The sequence below is a fragment of the Haemaphysalis longicornis genome, unplaced genomic scaffold (genome assembly GCF_048455015.1).
Source record: "Haemaphysalis longicornis isolate Haplotype H1 unplaced genomic scaffold, Haemaphysalis longicornis Haplotype H1 scaffold_7, whole genome shotgun sequence".
In the NCBI taxonomy this organism is placed as follows: Eukaryota; Metazoa; Arthropoda; class Arachnida; order Ixodida; family Ixodidae; genus Haemaphysalis; species Haemaphysalis longicornis.
The window spans coordinates 43,977,196-43,991,645 of NW_027526422.1; the positions used below are offsets into that span (position 1 = coordinate 43,977,196).

A 14,450-nucleotide genomic window follows, 5' to 3' on the forward strand; every position below is an offset into this window, starting at 1 on the left:
CTAGTTTTCTTCACCTTCGCCCTGGTTAGTCCAACACAATCGCTATTAGCGTAAACGTGTTTTGCTTCTTATGTAATTAGCCTGTTTAAATAAATCCTGTAAGCCTCAGTACGTGTCTCAGACAAACATTTCCAAGTGGAAGGCCACAACTCATTCCCTACGTCCGCATTTACATAGCTAGAGCCAGGGAGCGACCGTGGTGTAGAGGATGCGGGTGGACTCCATTACGCAGGCCCCGGTTTCGAATTGTAGACCCAAATTCCTGTAATTCTAGTTTTTTTTTTATTCTCTTCTCCTTGCGCCATCTTTTATCTTTAGAACCACCCCTTGTTCACGCCGAAGGCTAAATTTTCTCCTTGTGCGGTTTTTCATGCTCGCGCTTAAACAGAAAAAAGAATGCGGCCCGTAAAAAATATTGGCTGTAGAAATCATTCTGTTCTTTCGTTCTGCTAGTGCGCCCATCAAATCAAAAGAAGTGAGAGAAACCACAACACATTTCGAAGTCGTAACGTGCGTGCGATGTTAGCATGAAATACAAAGAACGAGCTTTTACAATAACAATATAGATGACCCCCCGAGCAGGTGCACGCCTGCTAGGGAGCAGAGGGCGTGGGCGACAGAGGGAACTAGTACTTTCGGCACGACCACAAAAACGTAGAAAAACGTTTAGCCCCCTACTGAGCGCATCGCCATAACCTTCTTTGTGTATATATGAAGAAATCACGTAGTGCATTTTTCTACGATCAGTCTAGACACAACGCCTGCGTACACCTTTGTTGCAATGTTAACAGAAACGTGCGAATTTCTACCCCCATTTAGGATGAACTTAGTCGCGAAGCTTACGAAACGTTGACAGTTCAAATACCCACGTTGCGTGTCGGTTCTATAGCTGCAAAATGTTGCATACGCAACGATCAGACGAACCTCCATATAGACTCAGCGACAACAAAAAAAAAAGCACTGAACAAGTGAACTCCTCTATAAAGCACGCTGCAAAATATTTATATTTGAGTAACTTAAACACCTGTTGAGTCAAATCAGCCTAGCGGCAGCAAGGCAAGTGGCCTCGCTGCACCAGTGACAGCGGACGCCTCGCCGAGACGCGCATCCAAAGGTACACGAGCGTCGACGCCAGTGCGACCTCCAGACGCACGCGCTGATCAATGCCAACGTCCTTGTCCTCCCTGAACTACAACGTGACACGGCACCTCAAGGCTTCTGCGGCATCTTCACACCGGATACACATTCATGTATGTGCTTCGCGTGACCAGGCGACAACCCAAGGTGCATCGTGTACGCAGGCACTCACCGCATATGTATAGTTCGGTTAGATAAGGGGCGTCTGGAAAGGTCATGTGTCTCAGACGCGCTCAGGCTACGATGCTCTCGAACCCTTCCCGGTTTTCGATCCCCTTAGCGTTAACACCCTGCTTAGCGTTCGTGCCTTGATCGTACCCGTGATCTTGTACTCGCCAGCTCACGTGCGTTCGTGAGCTGGCGAGTAAGAGGGCAACAATGACCAGCTTTTGCGAAAAACAGGAAGCGTGAAACAATCTCGGTTACACACATATTTTCATGAGTTCAGGGAAAAAATCAAAATATAATAAATCAAGCAACAGTAACGTACGGAAAGAAGTATATATTGCGGTTGTCACGGGCAGGCACAGCAAAACACACGAATAACAAGAAGGGATCCCGTGATTCATCTTGTTAATCCATCTTAATATAATCGCTTCTGGCTCACGATCTTGTCCGATGCAGCATTGAGGAGTGTAAAAATACTCGCTGGGTGCATTTTAGTGAAGGTTTGACATATTCATGACCTAATAAAGGCTATAGGTTATTCACTACACTTTTGCCACGCGCTGTTTTTATTTCATTTCTTTTCTTCTCTTTCATGTTTTCTCCGCTGTTTGGGAAATTAACAAAACGTAAGTCAAGTTCGGTCTTCAGCGGCTTTGTGTCTATGAAAGCATGATTGCTCCAATGCTTCATTCCCTTTTTTTCCTAGCTCTTACCCTCCACACATCCGAGTGTGCACAAAATTTCTACGTTGAACACCAGACAATGGCTTTCAGATTACCACGAGTACATGAGCAGCCCAACGAGACGAGTGCAAGAAAAACGAAGCAGTTTGATGGACTAAATGAAATAGCAAAAGGATCCCAACCCCCTGGACAGACTAACACCCCGGCCCACGCCAGGCTCACGTGTCGAGTCTAATCATATTACCCAGAGCAGATCGGCGTGATTTGATCTGCCACAGAAGTGCGCGGATAGCCCGAAAGAAGCTCAAGCGCTTACCGAACGGAACGCGAGCGATCCCTTCGAGCCATGTAGGTAATTAGCGGGAGCTAATTACCTGGCTATTTTTCCTAGAGTTGCCCATGCCTCCACCAGGCTTTACGAATTACGCAGGTCGTCTACCCTCAGCTTTTCGAACCACCCGACTTCCGCAGGCGGGAGAGGCGTACACGTGGCTTCAAGCGCGGTCCTCGGTCTTAACACCGCTTACGACCCTTGTAAGGTGGGTAGTCGCGAAATTAGCCGACCCCGGCACTTGCAGCGATGTATGCGCATAGTGAGTGAGACGACTACAGTCGTATAACGTCGTAGCGGTCATGCGAACGGAAACTCTATAGAAAATGTCAGAATTTCCCAACGGCAGGCACTTAGCCTTGAAAACAGTGCAACGGGCCGCCATTGGTTCCTGACGTTAACCTCCTTTTGTGGCGTGAGCTACACTGGCCGAGGTTGAGCAGTTTCGCGTGGCTCCTGGAGAGCCATGCTGCGCATGCGCGAGGAGCAGTGGCGTCTCGCGACGCACAGCTGGCGTGCCGGAGCCGCCGCCGCCGCTACTGGATTGGATTGGATTCAATTCGATTGGAATAAATTGGATTGGATTGGATTGGAATTCGTTGTCAGTAAGCATGTTAATCAGCTAATCCTAGACAACCAGGAAAGCTAAGAATAACCAGCTGAACCTTAGCTCACGCTACGTGTATCCTGTCATAGCCGAGCTAAGCCACTGCTAATTTTTTTTACACTCAGTCTTCCAAAAATATCGCTTGTGGCTTTGTTCTGGGCCGGAGAAAACCTTTTTTATACCAACGATGACACATGGCTTAAATCGTTGCGCAACCGGCGGCGGCTATTATTCTGAAAGAGGCGAGAAGGAAAACCGGCTGTGTGTGTGGGTTTCGGCGCATGGTATCTGTTGCCGGGAGGTTTGAACTTACTCACAGTGCTACTCACAGTGCTACTCATAGCCTACATCTAATTAAGAGTCGGTGCATTAATCCTAAACCAGATCTGAAGCAAAACATTGTGACGACTTTTAAACAAATTGTTAACTTCGGCGCACAACAGCAGTACTATGGTAATCGAGGTAGTTGGCCGAGGTCCCGAAATAACCCAGGTCACCAAGCGAAACCTTTAAGGTTATCGTGCGCGAAGTTTTTATCACACATGCTGTGGTCTATTTTGAGCGCCGCTGAGTTACTGTTCTAAAATAGCGTAGCTGTCGCGACCTCGGTAACGTAGGGCGAAGTGGCTAAGCTGGTCCTCGGAGTCAACAGGCACGTATCACTTCAAAGGATCACACTACCTGGAGTTAAGTTCATAACCCCGTCTATCACTCCCCTTCCGTCTACCCAACATCCGAATTACTCCCGAGAAAAAAATACCGCGTATGGCCTTAACACGCTTTATACGTGATTTTTTGGGAAGCACGAATATTTTTCAGAAAATACCATTACATGTATGACGCATTATCCGCGAAAGAAGTGTCCCAAGGATGATGATAACATTAAAAAAACCTATGTTTCAGTATGAACACATGCCAGCCGGCAAAAAACTGAGTGCTTGTCATCGAGTTTACCAAATTTTCTGTTGTCAGATAGTTGATTGATTGTAGCGTTTAACGCGCTGACGCAACGCAGGCGATGAGGCGCGCCATAGTGGAGGGCTCTGGATTAATTTTGACCACCAGGGGATCTCTAACGTGCGCCGAAATCTCGTACACACGGACGTTTCTGCTTTTCGCCTCCATCAGAAAACCGGCCGCCGCGGCCGGGAATCGAACAGCTACCTCGTGCTCAGCAGCGCAACGCCTTAGCCACTGAGCCACCGCGGCGGGTTGTTATCAGATAGTACTGTCTGGAAGCGATGTATTGGTATTTTCGAGACGTGCAAAAAAAAAAAAAAAAAAAAACTACCTGGTCAACGTACTTTTGTCGCATGCTGTAAAGGTGAAACAGGCCGTGACGCAAGTCCTGCCACAAATGTTATGTCATGCTACTTTTGGGCTGCACGTTTCCCTTTCACTGCCGTTTTGTTCAAAGGGTGCAATATTACCGCAGTTTTCGAATAAGTAAAACACTCGGAGTCTGTAAGCTTTGAATAAACAAGTCTGCCGGAATTTAAAATCTGGGAGCGCAGGCTAAGAAAGCATTATTAAGTTCAGCAAGCATTTGCTTGGTTGCTTTCGGAACTCTCCAGATCTATTTCACGCGTCTTCGGTCATTAAAGTTTTCGGCACAGCAGTGCGTATTTACGTTGTGGAGAGGGGATTTTTGCCCATCGGTGTTATATTTCCGAGTATAGCTTGCTTAAGCGGCAACGCTTTGCGCAATAAGCAAGGCGTAGTAGTAAGAAACCAAAAAAGGGGGTGGGAGGACGTTGTATAATCTTTGGGTTACTTTCTGCAAAAAACGGACAATTAAATTTGCTGCTGAACCTTCTCGGTAAACTGTTTCACAATCTTCCTACCAGCCCCATCACCCCCCCCCCCCTCCCTGGACAAACACACATACGGAAAAAATATTTCTTTCTAGCGGACCCTCATATATTGAGAGGTTTTCTTTCTTATTATTTCAGACACAGCGCTACTTGTTTTATGCGAGTGAGAGAAGTCACGTTCCGCTCTCTCGTTTGGCGGTTATAGCAAACACAACAAACTTCTTGGAATCTAATTCATTTTTCTCATCCACTGCAACATTGTTTTCGAACACATTCTCATGCGAGACGCGACTACTGCTATTCCCTCACAAACTGCATAGTATTCCTGACCTTAGTTTTTTAGCTGATTGCATCCTTTTAGATTGTGCGAAAGCATTCGATAAAGTTTCAGACCGATTATTTCTAGTAAAATTAAGAAATTTGGGTCTTGATACTAACACGCTAAAATGGATTGAAAGTTTCGTCACTAACCGCCGACAATTCGTAGTTGCTAACGAGACAAGCTCTTCATTTCAGCCTCTGCTATCGGTTGTCCCCCAAGGCACAGTATAAGGACCACTACTTTTTCTCATCTATATTAATAATTTGCCTAGCTGTATTTCTTCCAAAATCCGTTTATTCGCAGACGACTGCGTACTTTTCCGTGAAAAAACACAATGAGACGCATGCGCTACCGGATGATATTAACGTTATTTCTTCCTGGTGTCGCCAGTGGCAAATAACCTTAACCGTTGGCAAGTACAAATCCATGAGAATCTGTCGTGCCGCTACTAACACGTTTTCCTATCACCTGAACTGCACCCCTCTGAAATCTTTTTCATCTTGCAAATATTTAGGCTTTCATATTACATCCGACCTGTCTTGGAAAATCAACATCAAATTCATCACCAACAAAGCTAACCGCACGCTTGGTTATTTAAAACGCAAGTTTTATTCCGCCCCTTCGTCCGTAAAACTTCATTTTTACAAAGCACCATACGCTCGCAACTTGAATACGCATCATCTATACGGGATCCTTCCCCGGAAACTTTTACTCATTTGCTGGAATTGCTTCCGAACAACTCGGAACGTTTTATTAACTCAAACTAACACCGGACGACGAGCGTAACCACAATGAAAAAAAAAGGACCTTCCACTACTAAGTTCAAGTCGCAAAATCGTACGTCTCTGCCTATTTCATAATGTTTTCCCCCAGCACTTTACGAGATTGTTTAATCATTTCGCCATTCTATGTATCATCGCGTCTGGATCACAATCGCAAAGTCGGTGTCCCTAGTTGTACTAGTAACCCCCGTACATCCAATGACTGGAACCACGTTCCTCAAGACATTGTTGAAATTAGCGATGTAAATTTTTTTCGCTCCCCTTTGTATATCGTTACCTGAATAAGTCTTGTTTTGTGCACACACAATTTATCACCCGTGATATGTATTTACATTAGTGTATCACTCCGTAAATGTATATACGTGTACAAATTTCTATGTCTGTAGAAATGTGTTAAGTTTTTCTTCTACATTGCTTGAGCCTGCTTGGTAAATTTTTTTTTTTGAAATACCTGCCTGTTTTCATGCTTTTTCCTTTAAATCCGCTCCACTCTGTAATGTATTACACTGAGGCTAAAAATAAATAAATAAATAAAGTAAACCGCAATTTAGCCTTCCTCCTTATTTGAGCGCTGTCATCCAAACTTCGATTTGTACTAACCGGTTATTGCGTGCGGAGTACAGAATTTTTAAATAACTGTTTTCTAAGACGCTCGCGCAATCAGAGATACAGAATCCGAAGTTACACATTTAAATGGTTCCCTCAGAGAGTGTCCATAATATAAACACACCCCTGGTAACACATAAAGGCAAAACATTCAGCTACCGCACATTTGCAATCGTTGTGCGTCGACGTTATGCACATCAAGCCCATAGTAAGGAATTGTGACACCCGAGTGACGTCAATAAATAAGCACCCAACTTTCAACAGGTAGCTTTCTAGAAATATCAACTCTTGAAATATCAAATTGCAACTGCGAAACTTTCCGCTGCGAGCGTCTCATTGATGCTAACATTACATAGAAGTTCAGTGGAGAACGGTTAGACGGCAGTTGAAATGTTCGTAAAATGAAGTCAAAGCAAGCAAAAACGAAACAAGATGGGCAGCCCACCTTCCAGGATGCATGTCGACACGTATTCCTCCCAGCGCGCTGGTGTCTAGTTAGTTGATGGTCGTTCTTGGAGCGTGCAGCGTTAGAGAAGCTCAAGATCGGCGTCAGCGCGCACGCTCGCGGAAGCAGCGGCAGCAGCGCCGACGACGGAAGGGGCACTCCTCCGGTATCGGCCGCCGCCGTGCTTTCTCTGCTGGCCTCCACGATACGTCGTACGCCCCCCGAGCCGCGACGTACCGCCGGAACGGAGAAAGGAGCGCGCTCGCGCGCGCGCGCGCGCCACCTCCTCTCTCCATTGCCACCACCTAGCTCCTCCTCCTCCTCCTGCTCTTCTGGCTTTCGGTTTCCTCTCTGGTGTGTTCCATCCGTGGCGGACTGACGCCTCAAGCAAACTTCTAATTGCACCTTATCCGCACACAAATCCCCCCCATTTTAGCCCTGACTTTTCCAGCTTTAGCCAATACAGCGGCTATGGAGGCAAAATACAACTTTCTTCAATTTGAAAAAAAAAAAAAAAAAGCTAGCCTTTGGTAACTCTCTTAGCGCCATTCCAGCGACGAAAGGCGTCTTTTTAACAACAAGAAAAAAAAACGTAAGGAATATCGACGAACTTCCAAGTTGGCTGCTTGGAGTTCGGGGATACTTCTCAATGAATGTTTCTTGCTCTTCAATTTTCGATAACAATGGTGTTTGTTTCGGCCTTTTTTATTAGTTATTAGTGACCTAACGCTTGTGTCGCAGCGTACATTGTTCTTAAATACTCGACAAGTGAAAGTGTTGAGCAATGCGTTCTATGATGCTCCTGAAGCCTGCCAGCATGGTTTTCTGATTTCAGAATGGGCGTGATATCGCCCGGTGGGTCCGAAAGGGCTCGCTTGCTCTGTCACGCTTCTGTGCACCCTTCCCGACAAGCTACGCATATGTGTAGGTTTTATATGCGGAGAATACCTTCGTGAGGGGTTCTGATTTTCTGCTGCCGCCTTTTCGTCATCATTTTTCTTTTTCTTTGCAGCCTTTTTCAGTTATAGTTGCAAAAAGCCTTTCCGCTGTATAAAACGCCGCAAACACACCAAGTCTATAGTGCAAAACCTCCTTACAAGAGGCACTCAAAGAAACCGGGAAATATGTCTCTTGCAACCAAGGTCTCTTGTAACCAAAAATTCTAAAAACACTCTAGAGCGGGCTAGATCACTTTATCTACATCAGCAGGATTTACTTGTGCGAGGGTCACGGGACCTGCAGCGCACACGAGGTCCACACAAACTTCTTAGAAGGTTCTACAACTTCTGCAGGATTTTCGATGCAGACCCCAGCTTCCTATTTAAGGCAGTTCCCCACAGAATCTTCAATATAAGGCCACTCTTTTATTGTGTCTCTTCTAAATAATGAAGGCTTTTCTCCAATGTCCCAGAGAAGTGGTCCTTAGTAGAAGAGTGTCTCGTAACCATGTCTCTTTTATGTGGTGGTGCTAGCAAAGATAACATAGGGAAACCAACTAAACCATTTTTAAATGTCTTTTTTTATAGCCAGGTGTCTCCTCTAATAGTGTTTCTCGCAACGAGATTTTAGAGCATAAGCATTACATTCCCATATTCCTATGCTGTTAGCCGGGCTCATGCGTGTCAACATAGTGTATACCAAAGCATAACCTTCGGGCATATTCGAGGCAGAACATGACTACGTAACCAAACATTGTAGCGTTATTTTTTAAATTGAAAATTCATCTAGGGTCGGTTTTTACGATAGTAATATAAAAAGAAAGGGTCAGGAAGAGAGCGTCGAGGAAAGGACAGATAAAAGCAAAACCGAAATAATAAAACAAAGAAAAAGACTTCTTTGCACCGTCGGCTCGAGCGGCTCTCAGCACAGCAAAAGCAATACGTAAAGTAAAAGATGCGGTAGTCTGCTGCCAGCTCGAATGATACCGAAAATTACGTTGGGCTAGTTTAAACCACCCGGATGATACCCCGGTTAAACTCTCGATAAAGATTCTCCTCCGCATTTTCTTTCTGCACGTTCACACGGCGCAGGGCTGCTGTCTAGCACTAATGGCATCTGTATCGCGGTGGAAATACGGTCCCCATCTGCAAAGGCGGCGTAATACAAGGCGCGTGGTGCTTCAACGCTCGTGGTTGCATCTATGGTGTAAGCCGCAGACGCTGTTTTTCTAACGGAGGCCAAGTAGAAACGCTCAACACTGTGTTCCAGATTTCTGCGCACGTAGCAAGGCGCACGTGTTCGCATTCCTCGCGAACGCTTCTAACGCGACTCTTAGTCAATGTGTAGATTTGACGCCATAAACACCGTATTCGATCTTTTTTTGCACAGTTAGATTTGCAGGGACAAAAGAAGGAGGAATGGTCACGGGTCTGCGGTAAAATCGGCGCTGTTCGAGAAAACTGCATTCTTCCGCGGGCCTCTCCGCTTCCCTTCTCTGCATTCAGTTGAAAAGCCGATGGATTTGTCCTTTTTTTTTTTTTTTTGCACCTGTAGGACTTTACGTTGTCTTTCTTATCTCGTCAAGAGTGCAGTCGCAGAGGACAGCGGTAATCACAGGGCGTGTATCACGTGCCTCGAGCACAGCACCACGTCGCGTGCCTTGCGAGGGAGCATCCTTGTTTCAACGGGGCCCCCCTCACAGGATAAAAGATAACAAAACAAACACTTCCTCACGCTGTCGTCTCGAGTGGCTCTAGATACGACAAAAAATTAGAAGCCATCCCACTTTGCGAAAGTGGATGATCAGCGAAGCTGTATAAAATACGCATCATACACATGTTTAGATAATGTGCGTATTAGGTGCGAAGCACCTTAGCACCTCGCTTTGTCCGCGCCTTGGCTTCCGTGTACACAGTGTTGCGCATGCACGACGAGCATTGGATTGGACTGGGCAGAATTGGATTGGATTGGATTGAATTGAATTGAATTGAATTGGATTTGGATGTGGATTGGATTGGATTGGATCGGATTGGTTTGGATTGGATTTGATTAAATTCAATTGTATTGGATTGGATTGGATTGGAATTGTATATACTGTACACACGCGTTGTCACTCATTCACATGCGCTAGTGGGCAATGCCACGGGTGATTTACGGTAAGAACGAACCCCAGTGCTTCGCCCACTCGTCATGATTCACTTCGTGGAGATGGGTGAACTTTTTAATTTCGATCTTTTTTGTTAATACTGGCCATGGTTTTAGAATTACGTAATAAAACTTCGCATGACTAGAGTTGCTAGTAGACAATCTGTTTCCATCCCGTGGAAGGTTATGTTTTGACAGAAGACGGCAACTCCGTAACGTTTGTAACTTCCCCGGGAACTAACTAATTATGATAAGTAAATGAAAGTGGAAGCAATGATAGAGTCGGCCTAGCGGCCAATTTTTACATGATTGTTTTTGGTAAACTATTGATAAAACGGGAGTTACAGCCATTTTCTATTGACCACTCGCGATAAAGCTGAATTCGCCGCAAGCAATTTTTGTCGACCCAGGTTTTTGACGGAGACGAAAAATTCATGGTGCCCTAGCCTTCGCTGTAAAACAATACCTTCGCTGTAAAACAATAGGGGAAGGAAAGAACGCTGTATCGCGCTGTCCCCCTGGTCTCATTACCAACTTTGCGACTGGTGGGATTAGACGTTACACGTACTGGACGTTGCTGGACGTCCCTTCGCAATTCCGGTACGTGTATAGGTGTAAGCCTCGTCCGTTGAATGGAATCACCTTCGTTTTGCGTTCAACTTGTCACCTAATGCGTCCTTTCGTAATTGCAAGGTGTTTTCTCGGCGTCGTATTTAATGGGCTGAATAGAGTGCTGACTCCTCTAAGTAGAAAAGACTGCGCAGACAAGACTAGGACAAAGGGGACAGGACTGCGCCCGTCCTGTCCCCTTTCTTCTACTGTTGTTTTTTTACGCGCAGTTTTTTCTACTTATAGGTTTTATTCACTTGCGAGACACGCATGCAGACAACAATGTGAGTTCGCCGTCACTGGTTACGTCGGGCTCCGCGGGATGGCGGTACTTGTCCGTGCTAAGCACATGATGTGTCATGGGAATAGGTTAAGCGCCAGGCACAACTGGAGGAAGTAAAACAGACAGAAAGGGGTGCACTAACAACTGAGCTTTATTCGTTCCGAAAGCGATTATAAAGGCAGGAAAAAAACACCATGTGACACTAGTTGCACCACGCGTGGAAACGATTGCAGCTGCCGCACTCGCCTAACTAATCATCAAGATAATCCACCTCACTCGAAAGGTCAACTGAAGGTTTGCTGACACATCGGTCCCCCATCTTTTTTATGACGTAGGCCTCGAACACTTCCCGTTCTTCTTTTTTGCGATATGAATGCAGCACTCGGGTCCTCTCAAACGCTGGTTCGCAGCCCTTTGGCTTTCAGTCAGTCTTACAGTGAAGAGCCAGATTGCTTCCTGTTCCCGTCTTCAGCGTCGCCGCATGTTCACGCAACCGGTCGTTCAGGCAGCGCCCCGTCTGTCCTACGTATACACGGCCACACTTCAAGGGGATCTGATATACTACGTTTTTTGAACACTCCACAAACGCAGTGGCATGCTTCTTGCTGCAGACAGGAGGCCTGGGTCCGCATCGGTTAACTCTCCCCGCTCCAAAAAAGCCTTGCTTCCGTTCACCTCTGGACACTCCAAGTTGGTCAAGCGGGGCATAGCGGTCGCTGCCTTGAGGAACGCCCTTGTAAGGTCCTGCCAGCACCAGATACAGGAGAGTTTTGTCTCGCAGGTCGGGAGACTGTTCCAGACGGGCTTCCCTGCATCGATGCTTTGCGGCTTGGCGGGAAAGCTTTTAAATCAGCAGCACGAAGGAGCCAGCCAGTCGAACATCGGACAGAAGGAAAGGCAGAAGATTGCCGTCATCCGCGGCGGCCGCTTTTCTGATGGAGGCGAAAAGCAAAAACGCCCGTGTGTACGAGATTTCGGCGCACGATAAAGATCCCCAGGTGGTCAAAATTAATCCGGAGCCCTCCACTACGGCGCGCCTCATCGCCTGCGTTGCGTCGGCGCGTTAAACCCTACAATCAATAAATCAAGATTGCCGTCATCCCATACATACATGGGATATCGCATCGCGTAAAGAAAAATGTGGAACGTGCCGGTGTGCGCGTGGTCTTCAGCGCTCCCAACAAACTCGGAACTATGTGCCGCATAGTTAACCGATGCGGACCCAGACCTCCTGTCTGCAGCAAGAAGCATGCCACTGCGTTTGTGGAGTGTTCAAAAAACGTAGTATATCAGATCCCCTTGAAGTGTGGCCGTGTATACGTAGGACAGACGGGGCGCTGCCTGAACGACCGGTTGCGTGAACATGCGGCGACGCTGAAGACGGGAACAGGAAGCAATCTGGCTCTTCACTGTAAGACTGACTGCAAGCCAAAGGGCTGCGAACCAGCGTTTGAGAGGACCCGAGTGCTGCATTCATATCGCAAAAAAGAAGAACGGAAAGTGTTCGAGGCCTACGTCATAACAAAGATGGGGGACCGATGTGTCAGCAAACCTTCAGTTGACTTTCTTTCGAGTGAGGTGGATTATCTTGATGATTAGTTAGGCGAGTGCGGCAGCTGCAATCGTTTCCACGCGTGGTGCAACTAGTGTCACATGGTGTTTTTTTCCTGCCTTTATAATCGCTTTCGGAACGAATAAAGCTCAGTTGTTAGTGCGCCCCTTTCTGTCTGTTTTACTTCCTCCAGTTGTGCGTGGCGCTTAACCTGTTCCCATGATGAAGTACCAACTAGCTCGCATCGACACGTTAATTCAGTACATGATGTGTGTTGGGCGTTCGAAAGTCTACCCCACTGAACGCAAAGTTATGCCCCGACTCCAATGTGAGTGCTATTATTAACATATCTGTTGACACCATGCACTGTTGAGAATCGGGTTGAAACGGAGAAGGCGGCGCACGCCGGTGTTTTCTTTTTTCTGCGGCGTGCGGGCGCAGTGGCACAAGCCATGCTATGTCTGTGGCGCTTCGGCCGTGTGTGTGGCCGCTTCGAGTGTTGCCAAGCGAATAAATTCACAGCTAAACTTTCAATACCATCTATAAGATGCAGTACCAACTAGCCCGAGAACATGCTGTACTGAGAGTTAATGTGTCGATGCGAGCTGGTTGGTACTTCATTATGGGAACAGGTTAAGCGCCAGGCACAACTGGAGGACTTCCTCCAGTTGTGCCTGACGCTTAACCTGTTTTCGTACTGAGAGTGCTGACCTTCATCGTTATGGGGGGCTTAATTCGCAGATACGTCTGCAAACCCCGGTTGATGCAAGAAACCATGCCTGAGTTCAAACTCATACTGGTCACTGACCCCAACAGGGCCTTTACACCTGTATCGACTACATCGACGTTACAGTGCCTGCTTTATAAAGCTTTATTTCACAGACCAGAAAGGGCTGCTATTAAGTGTCCTAGAACAATATTACTTACAGATATATTTGGCATGCACTTTACGTTTGTGAGTGAGTATGCACTTTCAAGACAAGTGACTTAAACGGGTTATTGTCCTCTAACGATGGTCTTAATAACTTCGGCATTATTTTTTAATGTTTGTTGACAGTCGAATTTTTTTTAAATATGAGGACGCCGAAAAAACATTACTTTTGTTTCTTGATATCGCATTTCCGGACACCTGCCAAAAGATAGGCCCAGGTAAAATACAGTAGTAATTTTTATCTGCGTTTCGACGGCAGTCAGCAGTAGAGAGAGGCACTTAACAGTCAACGAAGTGACACTAGCATTCACCAATCGCTTAAAAAAAAGAACAATAAAGCGAACGTCTATCGCTTTCACTTCCGAAATGTACCTTTCCGCCCGGTTTCTGGCCGAGATCGAGCCTAGGCGGTTGCCGCAGACAGCCAGCTCGGGAGGGGCTGCACAAGAGACGCAACGGCCCCGCTGCCTGAGGAGGTAGTACATCTGATAGCGACCGCCGCACGTCCGCGGCAGTCAGCACGGGTGTTGACGCTATATCTGTCCACGTAACTCGATAACGCCACGCAGCAGAGTCGGCCTCGCACGGCGGGGCCATCAAAGCGCGGGAAACGCGGTCGCGCGGCTTCTCGAATGGCGATTTCGTTTATTTTCGAAGTTCACGCAACCCTCGTCACTGCTCTGGGTTCTCGCGCACTTGAACAGCCGGGGGCAGAACGTGCGGCTTTGGGTGCTGTCTGATCAAATCTCTTTTGTCCCGCACATGTCTGCGCCGAAGCCGCACGAAACTCCAAACGAAGCGCGGGCAGCGTTGATGATGATGTTGGTAGGTCGCATCTGAGGACCATTCCCATTGTAGTTGCCACATAATTTAATGTTGGACCGATTCTAGGAGGTGAGGAGGACATAACGTTGAAGCTGACCCGATATAAAAGCATGAAGGTACCCGCCAGGTTGGCTCCCGGTCGGCTGAGAATCGATTGAAAAGAGTAAACCATACATTGGTGGGATTAAAGGAGTGTACATAATTCTATCATACAAGAAACATCTTTTTCTTTTCTGTAACTGCTAAACAATGCGTTAAGTCAATTTTTTCC

At 46.7% G+C, this 14,450-nt stretch overlaps 1 protein-coding gene across 2 annotated transcripts in view; it reads right to left on the bottom strand.

The window, feature by feature from the left end:
• LOC144145410 (neprilysin-1-like) overlaps positions 1–13,828 on the bottom strand; it is a 76,347-nt gene extending 62,519 nt beyond the window's left edge. The window contains exon 1 of one of the 2 annotated variants that reach the window (XM_077677013.1): positions 13,727–13,828. Coding sequence is in view for 1 of the 2 variants with exons in the window: in XM_077677012.1 (XP_077533138.1) it covers positions 6,896–6,909 (14 nt within the window). In the remaining variant the exon portion in view is untranslated. Of the gene's footprint in view, positions 1–6,895; positions 7,302–13,726 lie in introns of those variants that run through there. The other variant, XM_077677012.1, reaches the window with a different exon arrangement.
• Positions 13,829–14,450: the final 622 nt, after the last annotated feature.